At 45.0% G+C, this 21130-nt stretch overlaps 1 protein-coding gene across 1 annotated transcript in view; it reads left to right on the forward strand.

Moving 5' to 3' along the window:
- The window catches only part of LOC139250259 (probable E3 ubiquitin-protein ligase HERC6), an 80348-nt gene that overhangs the window by 14456 nt on the left and 44762 nt on the right, over positions 1–21130 (forward strand). The window contains exons 7-11 of the mRNA XM_070872761.1: positions 6417–6523; positions 7642–7706; positions 11396–11523; positions 13039–13098; positions 14501–14606. Of these exons, the coding sequence (XP_070728862.1) occupies positions 6417–6523; positions 7642–7706; positions 11396–11523; positions 13039–13098; positions 14501–14606 (466 nt within the window). The remainder of the gene's footprint in view (positions 1–6416; positions 6524–7641; positions 7707–11395; positions 11524–13038; positions 13099–14500; positions 14607–21130) is intronic.

Consider the following 21130-nt stretch of genomic DNA (forward strand, 5'->3'; position numbering starts at 1 on the left):
TCAGAGTAGGAATCGCAGGATAGCTCAGATGAATACGTGGCTTGAGCAGTGGTGCAGCAGGGAGGGATTCAAATTCCTGGGGCATTGAACCGGTTCTGGGAGAGGTGGGACCAGTACAAACCGGACGGTCTGCACCTGGGCAGGACCGGAACCAATGTCCCAGGGGGAGTGTTTGCTAGTGCTGTTGGGGAGGAGTTAAACTAATATGGCAGGGGGATGGGAACCAATGCAGGGAGACAGAGGGAAACAAAATGGAGACAGAAGCAAAAGACAGAAAGGAGATGAGTAAAAGTGGAGGGCAGAAAAACCCAAGGCAAAAAACAAAAAGCGCCACTGTACAGCAAAATTCTAAAGGGTCAAAGTGTAATAAAAAGGCAAGCCTGAAAGCTCAGTGTCTCAATGCGAGGAGTAATCGGAGCCCAGGAGAGGGCTCTGAGCTAGTTAGAGTGGGTGAGAGCTCAGATGAACAGGACCCCAAGAAAGAATGCAAAAGGCAGGAGGCAACAGAGCAGAGTAGCACTGGGGTAAGTGTAAACCACAAGGTGATAGGAAGGGACAATATGTATGAATATCAAGGGGCTGCAGAAGAGGTCAAAACTAAAAATCATGGTTTAAAAACTAGTATTAAAACACTCTACCTAAACGCACGCAGCATTCGAAATAAAGTAAATGAGTTGACAGCACAAATCATTACAAATGGGTATGATTTGGTGGCCATTACAGAAACATGGTTGCAGGGTGGCCAAGACTGGGAATTAAACATACAGGGGTATCTGACAATTCGGAAAGATAGACAAGAAGGGAAAGGAGGTGGGGTAGCTCTGTTAATAAAGGATGATATCAGGGCAGTTGTGAGAGACGATATTGGCTCGAATGAACAAAATGCTGAATCATTGTGGGTGGAGATTAGAGATAGTAAGGGGAAAAAGTCACTGGTGGGCATAGTTTATAGGCCCCCAAATAATAACTTCACGGTGGGGCGGACAATAATCAAGGGAATAATGGAGGCATGTGAAAAAGGAACGGCAGTAATCATGGGGGCTTTTAACCTACATATCGATTGGTCAAATCAAATCGCACGGGATAGCCTTGACTTCACAGAATGCATACGGGATTGTTTCTTAGAACAGTATGTTACAGAACCTACAAGGGAGAAAGCTATCTTAGATCTGGTCCTGTGTAATGAGACAGGAATAATAAACGATCTCCGAGTAAAAGATCCCCTCAGAATGAGTGATCACAGTATGGTTGAATTTGTAATACAGATTGAGGGTGAGGAAGTAGTGTCTCAAATGAGCGTACCAAGCTTAAACAAAGGGAACTATAGTGGGATGAGGGCAGAGTTGGCTAAAGTAGACTGGGAACACAGACTAAACAGTGGCACAATTGAGGAACAGTGGAGGACTTTTAAGGAGCTCTTTCATAGTGCTCAACAAAAATATATTCCAGTGAAAAAGAAGGGCGATAAGAAAAGGGATAACCAGCCGTGGATAACCAAGGAAATAAAGGAGAGTATCAAATTAAAAACCAATGTGTATAAGGTGGCCAAGGTTAGTGGAAAACTAGAAGATTGCAAAATTTTAAACGACAGCAAAGAATGACTAAGAAAGCAATAAAGAAAGATAGATTACGAAAGTAAACTTGCGCAAAACATAAAAACAGATAGTAAAAGCTTTGACCGATATATAAAACGGAAAAGAGTGACTAAAGTAAATGTTGGTCCCTTAGAAGATGAGAAGGGGGATTTAATAATGGGAAATGTGGAAATGGCTGAGACCTGAAACAATTATTTTGCTTCGGTCTTCACAGTGGAAGACACAAAAACCATGCCACGAATTGCTGGTCACGGGAATGTGGGAAGGGAGTACCTTGAGATAATCACTATCACTAGGGGGGTAGTGCTGGACAGGCTAATGGGACTCAAGGTAGACAAGTCTCCTGGTCCTGATGAAATGCATCCCAGGGTATTAATAGATGGCAGAAGTTATAGCAGATGCATTGGTTATAATCTACCAAAATTCTCTGGACTCTGGGGAGGTACCATCGGATTGGAAAGCAGCTAATGTAACGCCTCTGTTTTAAAAAAGAGGGCAGACAAAAGGCAGGTAACTATAGGCCAGTTAGTTTAACATCTGTAGTGGGGAAAATGCTTGAAACTATCATTAAGGAAGAAATAGCGGGACATCTAGATAGGTATAGTGCAATCAAGCAGACGCAACATGGATTCATGAAGGGGAAATCATGTTTAACTAATTTACTGGAATTCTTTGAGAGGATATAACGAGCATGGTGGATAGAGGTGTACTGATGGATGTGGTGTATTTAGATTTCCAAAAGGCATTCGATAAGATGCCACACAAAAGGTTACTGCAGAAGATAAAGGTACGCGGAGTCAGAGGAAATGTATTAGCATGGATCGAGATTTGGCTGGCGAACAGAAAGCAGAGAGTCTGGATAAATGGGTCCTTTTTCAGGTTGGAAATCGGTGGTTAGTGGTGTGCCACAGGGATCGGTGCTGGGACCACAACTGTTTACAATATACATAGATGACCTGGAAGAGGGGACAGAGTGTAGTGTAACAAAATTTGCAGATGACACAAAGATTAGTGGGAAAGCAGGTTGTGTAGAGGACACAGAAAGGCTGCAAAGAGATTTAGATAGGTTAAGCGAATGGGCTAAGGTTTGGCAGATGGACTACAATGTCGAAAAATGTGAGGTCATCCACCTTGGAAAAAAAACCAGTAAAAGGGAATATTATTTGAATGGGGAGAAATTACAACATGCTGCGGTGCAGAGGGACCTGGGGGTCTTTGTGCATGAATCCCAAAAAGTTAGTTTGCAGGTGCAGCAGGTAATCAGGAAGGCGAATGGAATGTTGGCCTTCATTGCGAGAGGGATGGAGTACAAAAGCAGGGAGGTCCTGCTGCAACTGTATAGGGTATTGGTGAGGCCGCACCTGGAGTACTGCGTGCAGTTTTGGTCACCTTGCTTAAGGAAGGATATACTAGCTTTGGAGGGGGTACAGAGACGATTCACTAGGCTGATACCGGAGATGAGGGGGTTACCTTATGATGATAGATTGAGTAGACTGGGTCTTTACTCGTTGGAGTTCAGAAGGATGAGGGGTGATCTTATAGAAACATTTAAAATAATGAAAGGGGTAGACAAGATAGAGGCAGAGAGATTGTTTCCACTGGTCGGGGAGACTAGAACTAGGGGGCACAACCTCAAAATACGGGGGAGCCAATTTAAAGCCGAATTGAGAAGGAATTTCTTCTTCCAGAGGGTTGTGAATCTGTGGAATTCTCTGCCCAAGGAAGCAGTTGAGGCTAGCTCATTGAATGTATTCAAATCACAGATAGATAGATTTTTAACCAATAAGGGAATTAAGGGTTATGGGGAGCGGGCGGGTAAGTGGAGCTGAGTCCACGGCCAGATCAGCCATGATCTTGTTGAATGGCGGAGCAGGCTCGAGGGGCTAGATGACCTTCTCCTGTTCCTAATTCTTATGTTCTTATGTTCTTATGTTATGAACCTCTCCGCCTCTGCACCTCTCTCTTCCTTTAAGACCCCTCTAAAAACCTGCTTCTTTGATCAAGTTTTCCCTCACCTGTCCTTCTCGCTCCTTCTTTGGCTCGGTGTCAGCTTTTGTCTCATTACGCGCCTTGGCAAGTTTTACTTTCTTAAAAGTACTGAAGAAATTCTGCTTGTTGACTTTCTCACCAGCAGACACAGATGTAAAAGGAGGGATCTCAATGGATTGGTTCATATGAGTAATGTTTCCCACCCCATTGGTCTCCCATTGCCTACTGATAACAATGCAATTGAGAGTGTGCTGTTGCATCTGTTCATCAGCTGTTATGAATAGAAAGTGAAGGAGATTCAGTGACATAATGTAATGTATTTCCTTTGCTTAAGAATTCATTACATCACATTGCTGTTCAGAACTAGTTACATAAGAATATAACGTAAGAAATAGGAGCAGGAGAAGGCTATATGTCCCCTCGAGCCTGCTCCGCCATTTAATACGATCATGGCTGATCCGATCATGGACTCAGGTCCACTTCCCTGCCCGCTCTCCATAACCTCTTATCCCCTTATCGTTTAAGAAACTGTCTATCTCTGTCTTAAATTTATTCAATGTCCCAGCTTCCACAGCTCTCTGAGGCAGCTAATTCCACAGATCCACAACCCTCTGAAAGAAGAAATTTCTTCTCATCTCTGTTTTAAATGGGCGGCCTCTTATTCTAAGATTATGCCCTCTAGTTCTAGTCTCCCCTATCAGTGGAAACATCCTCTCTGCATCCACCTTGTCAATATAGATTGTAAATAGTTGCGGTCCCAGCACTGATCCCTGCAGCACCCCATTGATTACTGATTGACAAGGTCCCACACAAGAGATTGGTGTGCCAAATTAAAGCACATGGTATTGGGGGTAATGTACTGATGTGGATAGAGAACTGCTTGGCAGGCGAGAAGCAGAGAGTCGGCATAAACGGGTCCTTTTCAGAATGGCAGGCAGTGACGAGTAGGGTACCGCAGGGCTCATGGCTGGGACCCCAGCTATTTACAACATACATTAATGATTTGGATGAATGAATTGAGTGTAATATGACACTAAACTGGGTGGCGGTGTGAGCTGTGAGGAGGATGCTAAGAGGCTGCAGAGTGACTTGGACAGGTTAAATGAGTGGGCAAATGCATGGCAGATGCAGTGTAATGTGGATAAATGTGAGGTTATCCACTTTGGGGGCAAAAACACAAAGGCAGAATATTATCTGAATGGTGGCAGATTAGGAACAGGGGAGGTACAACGAGACCTGGGTGTCATAGTACATCAGTCATTGAAAGTTGGCATGCAGGTACAGCAGGCGGTGAAGAAGGCAAATGGTATGTTGGCCTTCATAGCGAGAGGATTTAAGTATAGGAGTAGGGAGGTCTTACTGCAGTTGTACAGGGCCTTGGTAAGGCCTCACCTGGAATACTGTGTTCAGTTTTGGTCTCCTAATCTGAGGAAGGACGTTCTTGCTATTGAGGGAGTGCAGCGAAGGTTCACCAGACTGATTCCCGGGATGGCTGGACTGACATATGAGGAGTGACTGGATCGACTGGGCCTTTATTCACTGGAGTTTAGAAGGTTGAGAGGATCTCATAGAAAAATATAACATTTTGACAGGACTGGACAGGTTAGATGCAGGAAGAATGTTCCCGATGTTGGGGAAGTCCAGAACCAGGGGACACAGTCTAAGGATAAGGGGTAAGCCATTTAGGATGATGAGGAGAAACTTCTTCACTCAGAGAGTTGTTAACCTGTGGAATTCCCTGCCACAGAGAGTTGTTGATGCCAGTTCATTGGATATATTCAAGAGGGAGTTAGATAGGCCCTTACGGCTAAGGGGATCAAGGGGTATGGAGAGAAAGCAGGAAAGCGGTGAATGAGGTGAATGATCAGTCATGATATTGAATGGTGGTGCAGGCTCGAAGGGCCGAATGGCCTACTTCTGCACCTGTTTTCTATGTTTCTATGTTTCTAACCCGAGAATGAACCAATTATCTCAACTCTCTGTTTTCTGTTACTTAGCCAATCCTCTACCCATGCTAATGTATTACCCCCAACCTGTAATTTTTTTATCTTGTGCAGTAACCTTTTATGTGGCACCTTGTCAAATGCCTCCTGGAAATCCAAAAACACCACACCCACTGGTTCCCCTTTGTCCACCCTGTTTGTTACATCCTCAAAGAATTCTAGCAAATTTGTCAAACATGACTTCCCCTTCATAAGTTCATGCTGACTCTGCCTGACTGAATTTTGCTTTTCCAAATGTTCTGCTCCTGCTTCTTTAATAATGGACTCTTTAACATTTGCGCAACCACAGATATTAGGCTAACTAGTCTATAGTTTCCTGATTTTTGTCTACCTCCTTTTTTAAATAGGAGCGTTACATTTGCAGTTTTTCCAATCAGTTGGTTTATTAGCAAAAATTTAACAACCACTCTACGCATTACCAGTTCATCCACTAGGCTCACAACTGCATATCTCATCGTAGATGACCAAGACTCAACTGACTGGGGTTTTATTGAGTCTTGTGAACATCACATGACTGGCTAAGCCACCCCCAATGAAACAGCTCCAGAAAGCTGTGAGCCTACTCACAGGTGCATACATTACACATGCATGACATCACGAATCACAGCTTCATGTTTTACATATTACCTTAAAATACAAGTCATTGAGATGTAAATCATTGTGACGTTTAGTCATTCTCAAGATACAGTAATCAATTGGTCGGATGTTACAGTGCATGTGACAATCGCACTAATATCTAAATCTGCCGTCCACATGCAAGCTAGGAAGCAGCGACGATGACTGTGTGACACAAGCAACCTGATTTTATTTGCCGACTTTCATTGTTTAGTTATCACACCATCGCCTACATCCCATCCTCTGATCTCGTCGTTTCGTTTGGCTTTGCAATCCAAGGAACTTTGGAGAATGATTCGACAAGGAGCCGAGTTCATCCAGGTAATGGCACTGCAGTAACTTAGTAATTCCAGACTTCGCATTTAGTGTCTTCTGCCGATCAAATGGGCAACGTGAGCTCATTTTCCCCGAATGGAATCATCACTAGTACAATCACCCTTTTTTTTTTCCGGTTCCTTCTGAATACTATTTGCATTAAAGGTAAAGTGATTTTAAATCTGCAGGACTTTTATAGCCGGAAATCCCAGAAGATGCTGATCCAATATTGCTATCACCTGATTTTCACCTGTTCCCTGGGATTTCCCGTTCCTTTCCTTCATTTTGTTTACATTTCTGTCATTATTCATCTTCGGCTGGTGGCCCCGTGGCATTGCTCACACAGATTCAGGATAAAGCAAATTTCCCAGAGTGCACGAGTGTTCCTGTCAGTATCGGTAGCTCAATGGTTATGTTACTGGACTAGTAATCTGGAGACATGAGTTCACAATCCCATCATGGCAGCTGGGGAATTTAAATTCAGTCGATTAAATAAATCTGGAATAAAAAGCTCGTGTCAGTAATGGTGACCATGAAACTACTGGGTTGTCGTAAAAACCCGTCTGGTTCACTAAAGTCCTTTACGGAAGGAAATCTGCCGCCCTTACCTGCTCTGGCCTATATGTGACTCCAGTGGTTGACTTAGCTGCCCTCTGAAATGGCCTAGTAAGCCACTCTGTTCTATAAGGTGGCTTACCACCTTCTCAAGGGAAATTGGGGATGGGCAATAAATGCTGACCTTGCCAGCAGTGCCCCCATTGAGTGAACGAATGAAACAAAGGTATGGGCATCGGCAGCTCCGGAGCCGATGTGGCACCATCTAGTGGTAGAGGCGTGCAGCTGCAGGCGTGACAGTATGACACATAGCTTTATAATGGGGAAATACCATTAAGGCGTCATCTTGAGGCCCGGCAGAATAGCGATGCCCAAATAAGGAGTGTGTGACATGCATAGTACAGTTAACATGCTGTAGGTGATCATTATTTTCTCTTAAATGTTCATGGTAGCACAAATGTCTGCTTCCATCAGGGATACTGGTGTGATCAAGCTTCCTGGCGCACTTCCTGGTTTACTTTGCGACACTAAGAAAGTGTCCAGTTAAATATTATTATTGTTTGTTACAGAGTCACAAAATGCCAAAGTTCACAAGATTTTTGCAGGAGCAAACATCAATTTCATTCAGACTCGGGTAAGCTCGCTTGCTGTCTGCATGGTGAGATATCAATACAAAATGACTTTTTTGTATTTTAGTCCTCAAACTATGAGGTATGGACTGTGTCTGAGTTGACTTACCTGTGTAACTGGGCAATATCTCAGGGTTCCCCCATTAGCACAAAGTGAGGGCCTTACTTTTAAGTTGAGGGTTTGTTTCTTTTGTTTTATTTGACATTTCTTCATCCTTGATTTGTCTTTCGGATGAGACGTTGAACCGAGGCCCCATCTGCTCCCTCAGGTGGATGTAAAAGATCCCATGGCACTATTTCGAAGAAGAGCAGGGGAGTTATCCCCGGTGTCCTGGCCAATATTTATCCCTCAATCAACATAATTAAAACAGATTATCTGGTCATTATCACACTGCTGTATGTGGGAACTTGCTGTGCGTAAATTGGCTGCCGCGATTCCTACATTACAACAGTGACTACACTTCAGAAGTACTTTACATTGGCTGTAAGCGCTTTGGGACGTCCTGAGGTTGTGAACAGTGCTATAAAGATGCAAGTCTTTCTTTTCCTTCCTTCTTTTCTCTGAAGGCACGTACTTACAATCGTGACTTCACTCCAAAAGTACTTCATTGGCTGTAAAGCGCTTTGAGATGTACGGTAGTCATGAAAGGCGCTATATAAATGCAAGTCTTTGTTTTCTTTTTATGCCTGCATTGTGGCTCCACCACAGGCAAGAGCCATTGTCTCTTTACCTTTCGCGAGTGGCCATTCTCCATGTGTGATTCGAGGCTGTAATTGGAAGCGTGCTATTCAACCACGGAGGGCTTCAACAGCCCGACCCTGTTGTCAGCCAACGTCAGCACATGGCCACCTGGCAGCTGGAGCCACTGGATAGTGATCAGGAGCGGGAACCTCGGTGGATTTTTCCTCTTTCCTAGTCCACATAACCAAGGCCAGAGGTAGCACATCTTCTGCTGTCCTGGCTGAGGTTAACTATTCATCAACCTGGGATTGATCCTGGGATCTTCCGGAATTGTTTGCTTCAACAACGGCCCAGCTGGTATATTTACCCATTTGTTAACCGGGAGGGCTAGTTGTGAGAAATCTGTGGGGAAGGGAGATAGAGGCAGGGAAGAGGTATCGTGCTACTTCCCAAAATCCTTATACGTGCTCTTCACAAAATTCAATTCCTATAGCCAAGTCCCACTTCCTATGACGAAAAGCTTGACTTATGCATGAAATATTGGGGTTAGTGCACCACAAGGCCAAGAATACAGGATGTCACTCTCTCGACTTGATCTCACTGAATCAGCAGAAAAATACAGGCTAAACTATTAGTTGAATTTATTGTAAGAAGTAGAATTATAGATTCCCATTGAATAGCAGAAAGCTGCATGACTCCATTGACCAATGCATTTGGACTGCTGAATTCCCTAATCTCCAGGGGGAATTGCTGGTGATTGAGTGGGTCACGGGACTCAATGTCATTGCCTGCATGACCAAAAAAGGGCCTGCAATCCATGAATGTGCAGTTGGTCAATGATCAAGAACATGCAGAGCAACGCCCACTTTTCAGGCAGCAGTGCTAATGCCTGAATTCCAAGGCTGCACTTGGCTTATTTGATGGGCGATGGCAGGGAGGAAGGAGATCACCTCAGAGACCAAGGCTATCTTTTCCAGCCCAGCCTAATGACACCCTTATTGAAGCCACAGACAGAAGCAGAGCACAGATACAAAGCTTAGGCTACCACCAGGATTATTACAGAACACATAATTGGCATTTTGAAACTGTGCTTCGAATGCCTTGACAGATCAGGGTGCCTTATGGGGAAGTCCCGATACGTGTCTCCAAGATCAGCGTGGTGTGCTGCATGACTTTCCTATATATAGAAGCCTAACCATTGAAGAACAGGAGGAAACTATCACGCAACCAAGGCCAAAGCAGGACGCATACACTTAGCCACTCGCCTTCTGATAGCCACTGCAGCCCTTTACTTGGCCGTAGCCGAGCCGGAATTCCCAACCCCCACTCCTGCACATCCGTACTCCAGCAGGGCACACGTTCAAGCTGCAACTTACAGCTAAAATCCACTGCATACTCTAATCTTAGAGCTTCACACTGAAGATCGTTCCCACCAAACCTAGCCGTATGATGCATGTCCATGGGCTCACACACGTGCTGGGAGGGCAGGTGGACACTTGCCATAGGGGCTCCCGATGGTGGTCAAATTCCATGCCGGAATAGCCAATTCCAGAAGGTTTTGGGCAAGAGCAGCCATGCTCCAGGTGCACAGCCCAATGCAGACCGTTCCCACAACTGGGCTGCCCAACACGGAATACAACAACAACAAACATTTATATAGCGCCTTTAACATAGTAAAACGTCCCAAGGCGCTTCACAGCGATTATAATCAGGGATAGTCAAGGTGGGAGAACTTGACCCACCCAGACAGATCCTAGAACTCACTGTTGCCGATTAATTTGTGGATACTCTCTATGCTGGCCTCAAATTGCTCTCCCCGTTATTTTATGACTGTTAATTGTGGTGGGTATTAATTGGGGACCCTCTTGTGTTTATATATATATATGGGAGCGGGCTCGGGAAGGGCAAGGAAGCCTATGTTGAGGTTGCACGGTATGTAATGTGTGTCTCTGTAAATAAAGGGCTGTAAGTGACTGAAGACTGGGCTCGAGTATTCTATCCTTCATCACCTGGCTAACCGACTGTTAAATGAATAGCATCTAGCATTTCTAACCTTGGATGTACAAAAGTGCCCTCTGCATCTATAATATCAGGCTAAAATACCAGTTGATAGCATATTAAAGTATATTTTTTTACATTTGCGTATTATCTCACTTGTGGTTCATAAAGAATACTGCATGTTATGCCACTGGAGACCGAATTCATATGTCAGCAGGATCCCTTGCGCTGTGGACCTCACTCCTGCATATATTCTACAGTCAGTGGATTGCTGTCACGTGTACTACCTTTTAAGAACATAAGAATTAGGAGCAGGAGTGGGCCATTCAGCCCCTCGAGCCTGCTCCACCATTCAGTAAGATCATGGCTAATCTTCTACTTCAACTCCACTTTCCTGCATTGTCCCCATATCCCTTGATTCCCTTAATATCCAAAAATCTATCGATCTCTGTCTTGAGTATACTCAACGATTGAACCTCCACAGCCCTCTGGAGTAGAGACTTCCAAAGATTCACCACCCTCTGAGTGAAGAAATTTCTCCTCATCTCAGTCCTAAATGACTGACCCCTTATTCTGAGACAGTGACCCCCGGTTCTAGATTCCCCAGCCAGGAAACATCCTCCCTGCATCTACCCTGTCAAGCCCTGTAAGAATTTTGTATGTTTCAATGAGATCACCTCTCATTCTTCTAAACTCGAGAGAATATAGGCCTAGTCTACTTAATCTCTCCTCATAGGACAATCCCCCCATCCCAGGAATCAGTCTGGTGAACCTTCATTGCACTCCCTCTGTGGCAAGTATATCCTTCCTTGGGTAAGGAGACCAAAACTGTACACAATACTTCAGGTGTGGTCTCACCAGGGTCCTATGTGATTAAGTAAAATATCTTTACTCTTATACTCAAATCCTTTGTATTAAAGGCCATTTAACTAAGGTCACACGAGCTACCGATTGAATTAAACTGTTTTACAAATCTGCCGATTCACTCTCTAATTACCTGGCTTGCTTTTGCAGCTTCCATTGCCTGCAGCTGACTTCCGCCTCAGAGACAGTGCACAGCAGATCCTCACCATGGATGAAACCCTTGTCGATAAATGGATCAACACAGCTGTTTACAGCACAGAAAGAAAGAATGCAGAAGAGTCAGCACTCTTTATATCTTTCATTTCTGTTCTAAGCATTTTTATAAGTGAAGTACTCACCCATAGCAGCTGAAAATATTAGCGATGTTCCGTGAATTCACAGCAGTGGGTCACTCTAGTGGCACAGCTCATTGGAGAACAAGCTGTCTGTGTCATGGAGAAGTAATATCATAGAATCACGTGGCACAGAATGAGGCAATTCGGACCATCATGCCTGTGCCGGCTCTTTGAAAGATCTATCCAATTAGTCCCGCTCCACTGCACTGTCCCCATAACCCTGCAAATTTTTCCTTTTCAAATATGTATCTATTTCCCTTTTGAAAGTAATTATTGAATCTGCTTCCACCGACCTTTCAGGCAGTGCATTCCAGATCATAACAACTGGGTATGTATGCACCTCTCTGTCTGTGATTTTCCCATGTAGTGAGTTCACTATCTCGGTGGTACCACACCAATGGAGCTACTTTGCCAATAAAGAATATCTAATTCAATCCAGGTCTCTCTCTTGTGCCACACAATAGTCAGTTACCAAGCAGTGGTGGCATTAGATTGGGTGATGTGAGAAGTCAAAGAAGGGACACAATGCTTGTACTGTATTTGCTTTATGGGTTTGTTGCTTAAGAATTCATAGCAACATATTGCTATTTAGAACTAGTTGGTTTATTAACAAAAGGTTTAACAATCACACTGCACATTACCAGTTCATCTAGCAGGCTCAAAACCACCTGCCTCATCGTGGGTCCCCCGAACCCAACTGGCTGGGGTTTTATTGAGTCTTGTGAACATCACGTGACTGGCTAAGCCACTCCCAACTCAACAACTCTACAACTATTTTGAGTTGAATCAGTAATCAAGTGCCCCCTGATTAAAGGCGGGGGCGGGGAGGGACACCAAAAACTTTTCAAGAGCCTCATTGCTTTTTTTTGACGGCACTAGAAACACAAATTATGCAAGTTCCCCCTGGCTAAAGGTGGTGGGGGTGTGGGGGGGGGGCACTAAACCCGACAACTTAAACAAATTAAACTTTAGACATTAAAATCAAATTAAAATTTGGTTGCCGGGGGTGATGATGCACTCCAGTCCCTCAGGCGCCCACCTCTCGCGGAAGGCCATGAGCGTACCTCAACAGCTCTACAACTATTTTGTTGTAAGACAATAAACAAGTGCCGCCTATTTAAAGGGGGTGGTGGGGCACACTCCAAAAACTTTTCAGGTGTCCCCTTGTAAACCTGTGAGCATACTCACAGGTGCACACGTTACAATGCTATCTACAAATTGAGACTGAATAAATATAGAGAGGGAAAGCACTTAGTGGGAAAAATTATTGATTAAATGTCCCCTTCATTGAACTGTCTGAAATAGAAGACATTGAACGATCTACACATGCTCATTGTTACTTTTCATGTTAGAATTATTTGGTTTCCTTATTTTAGAAAGATTTGTTGGAAGACATCACAGTCTTAAATGATCAATACCCTTACTGAATGTTAACACCTTTTGTCTTTCATGTGAAAGGTCGATTGCTTTAGTATTTTCCTCCTCATCCTGCCTCACTGGGAGTTTTCTGAGGAAAAGGTGAGTGGGACAGAAGCTATAAATCGATGTGATGTGCAACAGATTTATTATAGTCTGACTTTGAAGTATGAGAAGAGAGGAAGAACTTGCATTTATATACCACCTTTCACAAACTCAGGATGTCCCAAAGCGCTTTACAGCCCAAAGAAGTACGTCTGAAGTGTAGTCACTGTTGTAATGTAGGAAATGCAGCAGCCAATTTGTACACAGCAAGCTCCCAAAAAGAGCAATGTGATAATCACCAGATTATCTGTTGTAGTGATTATGGTTGAGAGATAAATATTGGCCTGGACACCGGGGATAGCTCCCCTGCTTCTCTTCGAAATAGTGCTGTGGGATCTTTTACATCCAACTGAGAGTCTCTGTTGAACATCTCATCCAAATGACGGCACCTCCGACAGTGCAGCACTCCCTCAGTATTGCCCTGGAGTGTCAGCCTAGAGTTTTGTGCCCCAGACTCTGGAGTGGGACTTGAACCCACGACCTTCTGACTCAGACGAGAGTGCTACCCACTGAGTGAGCCACTGGTTTCCACCAGGCTACTGAAATGTGTTGTGAAGGTTAAATTCTTAGCATGTTGGTGGTAAAGCTAAACTGATTCATCATCTTGCAGTTACTATTAATTTTTTAACTTGGTATTGATAGGAAAAAAAAAATGTTAGTTAATAACCTTACTGAAAAAAATACAGCTGATGACAAGAATGGTGCATTGGGTAAAAATCAGATTGACTCTTAGCGTCAAAGGGAAACTATCAGCCGGTGATTCGTGTTACGAGTGGTCGAAGGAAAACAGAAAATGTTTTGGACTTGGATCAGAGATGTGCTTAAATGAAGGACTTGGAATAAAACAAAAAACAAAGACTTGCATTTATATAGCGCCTTTCATGACCGCTGGACGCCCCAAAGCGATTTACAGCCAATTAAGTACATTTTGAAGTGTAGTCGCTGTTGTAATGTAGGAAATGCAGCAGCCAATTTGCGCACAGCAATTTCACACAAACAGCAATGTGATAATGACCAGATAATCTGTTTTTGTGATGTTGATTGAGGGATAAATATTGGCCCAGGACACTGGGGAGAACTCCCCCGCTCTTCAAAATAATACTATGGGATCTTTTACGTCCACCTCAGTGAGCAGACAGGGTCTAGGTTTAACATTTCATCTGAAAGGTGGCATCTCCAACAGTGCAGCACTCCCTTAGTCCTGCACTGGAGGGTCAGCCTAGAATTTTGTGTTCAAGTCTCTGGAGTGGGACTTGAACCCACAATCTTCTGACTCAGAGGTGCGAGGCTCTGAGGAGGTTGTCAACTGAGCCACAGCTGACACAATTATATGAGGCAACTTTCCTTCTGTTGTGAAGTATTGTATTGCAGGCGTAAAGTTTTGATGTTTACCTTACAGTGATGGAGACCAGCGCAAAATGGGGAGCGATCTTGTGAGTGTTGATGTGGAAGCAGCCAGTGAAATATTTGGGAAGCTTACCGCAGAGGACTGGATTGTCAACAGGGTAAGTATTTGCAGTGCCTCGTTGAGATGTTTAAATAATTCATGTTTTCAACTTGTGAGTACTGCGCATCCATTGCAGTGTGTGAAATACATATCTACATTATCCACCTTACAGCATTTAGTTTTGTTCGTTGTTCACGTTAAATGAAATGATTAAAATTGGAGTTATGAAGCTAGATGAAACAACCTAATGCTCTAAATATAAAGGTAGAACTTGAATACCCCGTGCCTTCTCCGTGCTCATCTTGTCCATGAGACCAACACGAGGGAAAAATCTACTTAACCTTGTCCTCACCAATCTACCTGTCACAGATGCATCTGTCCATGACAGCATTGGTAGCAGTCACCACTACACAGTCCTTGTAGAGTCAACGTCCCGTCTTTACACTGAGCACACCCTCCATTGTGTTGTGTGGCACTACCACTGTGCTAAATGGGATAGATTCAGAACAGATCTAGCAGCTCAAAATTACCATCAAGCCCAGGGACCAATCCTGGTTCAATGAGGAGTGTAGAAGAACACTCCAGGAGCAGCACCAGACAATGAGGTGCCAACCTGGGGAAGCTGCAACACATGACTACATGCATGCTAAGCAGCGGAAGCAGCATGCTATAGACAGAGCTAAACAATCCCACAATCAACGGATCAGATCAAAGCTTTGCAGTCCTGTCACATCCAGTCGTGAATGGTGTTGGACCATTAAGCAACTAACGGGAGGAGGCTCCATGAATATCCCTATCCTCAATGATGGCAGAGCCCAGCACGTGAGTGCAAGAGACAAGGCTGAAGCGTTTGCAATCATCTCCAGCCAGAAATGCCGATCGGCTTCCTCCTGAGGTCCCCACCATCACAGAAGCCAGTCTTCAGCCAATTCAATTCACTCCACATGATATCAAGAAATGGCTGAGAGCACTGGATGCAGCAAAGACTATAGGCCCCGACAACATCCTGGAGCTCGTGCTGAAGACTTGTGCTCCGGAACTAGCCTACCTCTAGCCAAGCTGTTCCAGTACAGCTACAACACTGGCATCTACCCGACAATGTGGACAACAGTCCAGGTATGTCCTGTCCACAAAAAGCAGGACAAATTCAATCTGGCCAATTACCGACCCATCAGTCGACTCTCAATCATCAGCAAAGTGATGGAAGGTGTAATCAGCAGTGCTATCAAGTGGCACTTACTCACCATTAACCTGCTCCCCGATGCCCAGTTTGGGTTCCACTCGGTTCCAGACCTCATTACAGCCTTGGTCCAAACATGGACAAAAGAGCTTAATTCCAGAGGTGAGATGAAAGTGACTGCCCTCGACATCAAGGTCGCATTTGACCGAATGTGGCATCAAGGAGCCCTAGTAAAACTGAAGTCAATGGAATCGGGGGGGAAAACTGGCTGCAGTCATACCTAGCACAAAGGAAGATGGTTGTGGTGGTTGGAGGTCAATCATCTCAGCCCCAGGACATCGCTGCAGGAGTTCCTCAGGGCAGTGTCCTCGGCCAAACCATCTTCAGCTGCTTCATCAATGACCTTCCCTCCATCATAAGTTCAGAAGTGGGGATATTCGCTGATGATTACACAATGTCCAGTGCCATTCACAATTCCTGAGATAATGAAGCAGTCTGTACCCACTTGCACAGTATCTAAGCAGGCCACCCATGCAGTACCGGCACTCTGGAATCTTATTAAAGGAGCTAAGGTCACACTTGCTCATTGTACACAGTCCTCAATTTAGCCCTTTATTATGAGTGTATCAGCAAGTAACATTCGCGCCGCACAAGTCCCAAGCAATAGCAACATAGAAAACAGAGAAATAGGTGCAGCAGTAGGCCATTCGGCCCTTCGAGCCTGCACCACCATTCAATAAGATCATGGCTGATCATTCACCTCAGTACCCCTTTCCTGCTTTCTCTCCATACCCCTTGATCCCTTTAGCTAAAAGGGCCATATTTAACTCCCTCTTGAATATATCCAATGAACTGGCATCAATGACTATCTCCAACAAGCGAAAGTCTAACCACCGCCCCTTGACATTCAACGGCATTACTATCGCCGAATCCCCCACCATCAATATCCTGGGGTCACCTTTGACCAGAAACATAACTGGACTAGCCACATAAATACTGTGGCAACAAGACCAGGCCAGAGGCTGGGCATTCTGTGGCAAGTGTCTCACCACCTGACTCCCTAAAGCCTTTCCACCATCTACAAGGCACAAGTTAGGAGTGTGATGGAATACTCTCCACTTGCCTGGATGAGTGCAGCTTGACACCATCCAGGACAAAGCAACCCACTTGATTGGCACCCCAATCCACCACCTTAAACGTTCACTCCCTCCACCAACAGCGTACCCTGGCTGCAGTGTATACCACCTTCACGTTCCCCTCCAAGTCACATACCACACTGACTTGACAGTATATCGGCCGTCCCTTCATCGTTGCTGGGTCAAACTCCTGGAACTCCCTCCCTAACAGCACTGTGGGAGTACCTTCACCACACAGACTGCAGCGGTTCAAGGGCAAATTGGGATGGACAATAAATGCCGGCCTTGCCAGCGACGCCCACATCCCATGTACACATAACAAAAAGGACACATCTCCTGCTCCTTTGACCCAATTCCTGCTAAACTGCTGACCATCCAACTTCCCTTCCTGGCCTCCATTTTAGCTGATATTGTTAATGGTTCTCTCTCCTCAGGTACTGCCCCTCTCTCCTTCAAATGTATCATCATCGCCCTACTCATCAAAAAATCTACCCTTGACCCCTCGTCCTTGTAAATTACCGACCCATCTCCAACCTTCTTTCCTCCCCAACGTCCGTAAAAGCGTTGTCTCCTCCCAAATCCGTGCCCATCTTTCCCTGATCTTCATATTTGAATACTTCCAATCAGGTTTCCGCCCCTGCTACAGTATCAAAACGGCTCTTGTCAAAGTCACAAGTGACTGTGATAAATTATCGCTCCTCGTCCTTCTCGACCTGTCTGCAGCCTTTGACATGGTTGACCACTCCATCCTCCTCCAGCGCCTCCCCACCATTGTCCAGCTGAGATGGACTGCACTCTCCTGGTTCCATTCTTAACTATCCAGTGGTAGCCAGAGAATCACCTGCAACGGCTTTTCTTCTCGCTCCCGCATTATTTCTGGTGTCCCTCAAAGATTTATCCTTGGCCTCCTCCTGCTCCTCATCTACATGTTGGCCCTTGTCAACACCATCTAGAAACATGTCGGGTTCCACATGGAAGAAAGAAAGACTTGCATTTATATAGCACCTTTCATGACCACCGGACATCTCAAAGTGCTCTTGTAATGTGGGAAACACAGCAGCTAATTTGTGCAGAGCAAACTCCCACAAACAGCAATGTGATAATGATCAGATAATCTGTTTTTGTTCAGTTGATTGAGGGATTAATAGTAGCCAGGAGAACTCCTCTGTTCTTCTTCAAAAGAGTGCCATGGGATCTTTGTAAATCCACCTGAGAGCAGACAGGGCCTCGGTTTAATATCTCATTCGAAAGACTGCACCTCCGACAGTTCAACACTCCCTCAGCCCTGCACTGGGTGGAGTGTCAGTCTAGATTTTATGTGCTGAAGTCCCTGGAGTGGGACTTGAACCCACAACTTTCTGATTCACAGAGTGTGCTATCCCCTGAGCAGCAGTTGACATGTGTACACTGATGACATCCACTCCACCACCACCTCTCTCGACCCTGGCAATTTCTCTAAATTGTCAGACTGCTTGTCCAACTTCCAATACTGGACAAGCAGAAATTTCCTCCAACTAAATATTGGGAAGACAGAAGCCATTGCCTTCGGTCTCTGTAACAAACTCTGTTCCCTAGCAACTGACTACTGCTGAAACCCTCATCCATGCCTTTGTTATCTCTAGACTTGACTCTTCCAACGCACTCCTGGCCAGCCTCCCATCTTCCATCTTCCATCCTACAACAATTGTACATTCCTGTCTGGCATAAAAATAAAAAAGGGAAGGTGGCTCAACCGTGGCTATCAAGGGAAATCAGGGATAGTATTAAAGCCAAGGAAGTGGCATACAAATTGGCCAGAAATAGCAGCGAACCTGGGGACTGGGAGAAATTTAGAACTCAGCAGAAGAGGACAAAGGGTTTGATTAGGGCAGGGAAAATGGAGTACGAGAAGAAGCTTGCAGGGAACATTAAGACGGATTGCAAAAGTTTCTATAGATATGTAAAGAGAAAAAGGTTAGTAAAGACAAACGTAGGTCCCCTGCAGTCAGAATCAGGGGAAGTCATAACGGGGAACAAAGAAATGGCGGACCAATTGAACAAGTACTTTGGTTCGGTATTCACGAAGGAGGACACGAACAACCTTCCGGTTATAAAAGGGGTCGGGGGGTCTAGTAAGGAGGAGGAACTGAGGGAAATCCTCATTAGCCGGGAAATTGTGTTGGGGAAATTGATGGGATTGAAGGCCGATAAATCCCCAGGGCCTGATGGACTGCATCCCAGAGTACTTAAGGAGGTGGCCTTGGAAATAGTGGATGCGTTGACAGTCATTTTCCAACATTCCATTGACTCTGGATCAGTTCCTATAGAGTGGAGGGTAGCCAATGTAACCCCACTTTTTAAAAAAGGAGGGAGAGAGAAAACAGAGAATTATAGACCGGTCAGCCTGACATCGGTAGTGGGTAAAATGATGGAATCAATTATTAAGGATGTCATAGCAGCGCATTTGGAACGATGTGACATGATAGGTCCAAGTCAGCATGGATTTGTGAAAGGGAAATCATGCTTGACAAATCTTCTGGAATTTTTTGAGGATGTTTCCAGTAGAGTGGACAAGGGAGAACCAGTTGATGTGGTATATTTGGACTTTCAGAAGGCGTTCGACAAGGTCCCACACAAGAGATTGATGTGCAAAGTTAGAGCACATGGGATTGGGGGTAGTGTGCTGACATGGATTGAGAACTGGTTGTCAGACAGGAAGCAAAGAGTAGGAGTAAATGGGTACTTTTCAGAATGGCAGGCAGTGACTAGTGGGGTACCGCAAGGTTCTGTGCTGGGGCCCCAGCTGTTTACACTGTACATTAATGATTTAGACGAGGGGATTAAATGTAGTATCTCCAAATTTGCGGATGACACTAAGTTGGGTGGCAGTGTGAGCTGCGAGGAGGATGCTGTGAGGCTGCAGAGCGACTTGGATAGGTTAGGTGAGTGGGCAAATGCATGGCAGATGAAGTATAATGTGGATAAATGTGAGGTTATCCACTTTGGTGGTAAAAACAGAGAGACAGACTATTATCTGAATGGTGACAGATTAGGAAAAGGGGAGGTGCAAAGAGACCTGGGTGTCATGGTACATCAGTCATTGAAGGTTGGCATGCAGGTGCAGCAGGCGGTTAAGAAAGCAAATGGCATGTTGGCCATCATAGCAAGGGGATTTGAGTACAGGGGCAGGGAGGTATTGCTACAGTTGTACAGGGCATTGGTGAGGCCACACCTGGAGTATTGTGTACAGTTTTGGTCTCCTAACCTGAGGAAGGACATTCTTGCTATTGAGGGAGTGCAGCGAAGGTTCACCAGACTGATTCCCGGGATGGCGGGACTGACCTATCAAGAAAGACTGGATCAACTGGGCTTGTATTCACTGGAGTTCAGAAGAATGAGAGGGGACCTCATAGAAACATTTAAAATTCTGACGGGGTTAGACAGGTTAGATGCAGGAAGAATGTTCCCAATGTTGGGGAAGTCCAGAACCAGAGGTCACAGTCTAAGGATAAGGGGTAAGCCATTTAGGACCGAGATGAGGAGAAACTTCTTCACCCAGAGAGTGGTGAACCTGTGGAATTCTCTACCACAGAAAGTTGTTGAGGCCAATTCACTAAATATATTCAAAAAGGAGTTAGATGAGGTCCTTACTACTAGGGGGATCAAGGGGTATGGCGAGAAAGCAGGAATGGGGTACTGAAGTTGAATGTTCAGCCATGAACTCATTGAATGGCGGTGCAGGCTAGAAGGGCCGAATGGCCTACTCCTGCACCTATTTTCTATGTTTCTATGTTTCTATAAACTTAAGCTCATCCAAAACTCGGCTGCCCATATTCTAATTTGCACAAATTCCCATTCACCCATCACCCATGTGCTTGCTGACCTACATTGGCTCCCGGTTAAGCAATGCTTCTATTTTAAAATTCGCATCATTGTTTTCAAATTGCTCCATGGCCTCTCCCCTCCCTATCTCTGTAACCTTCTCCAGCCCTACAACCTTCGAGATAGCTACACTCCTCCAATTTTGGCCTCTTGCGCATCCCCAATTTTAATCACTCCACCATTGGTGGTTGTGCCTTCAGCTGCCGAGGCCCAAAAACCTGGAATTCGCTCAGCGGATGACACTAAGTTGGGTGGCAGTGTGAGCTGCGAGGAGGATGCTATGAGGCTGCAGAGCGACTTGGATAGGTTAGGTGAGTGGGCAAATGTATGGCAGATGAAGTATAACGTGGATAAATGTGAGGTTATCCACTTTGGTGGTAAAAACAGAGAGACAGACTATTATCT

The sequence above is a fragment of the Pristiophorus japonicus genome, chromosome 2 (assembly GCF_044704955.1).
Source record: "Pristiophorus japonicus isolate sPriJap1 chromosome 2, sPriJap1.hap1, whole genome shotgun sequence".
NCBI classification, from domain to species: Eukaryota; Metazoa; Chordata; class Chondrichthyes; family Pristiophoridae; genus Pristiophorus; species Pristiophorus japonicus.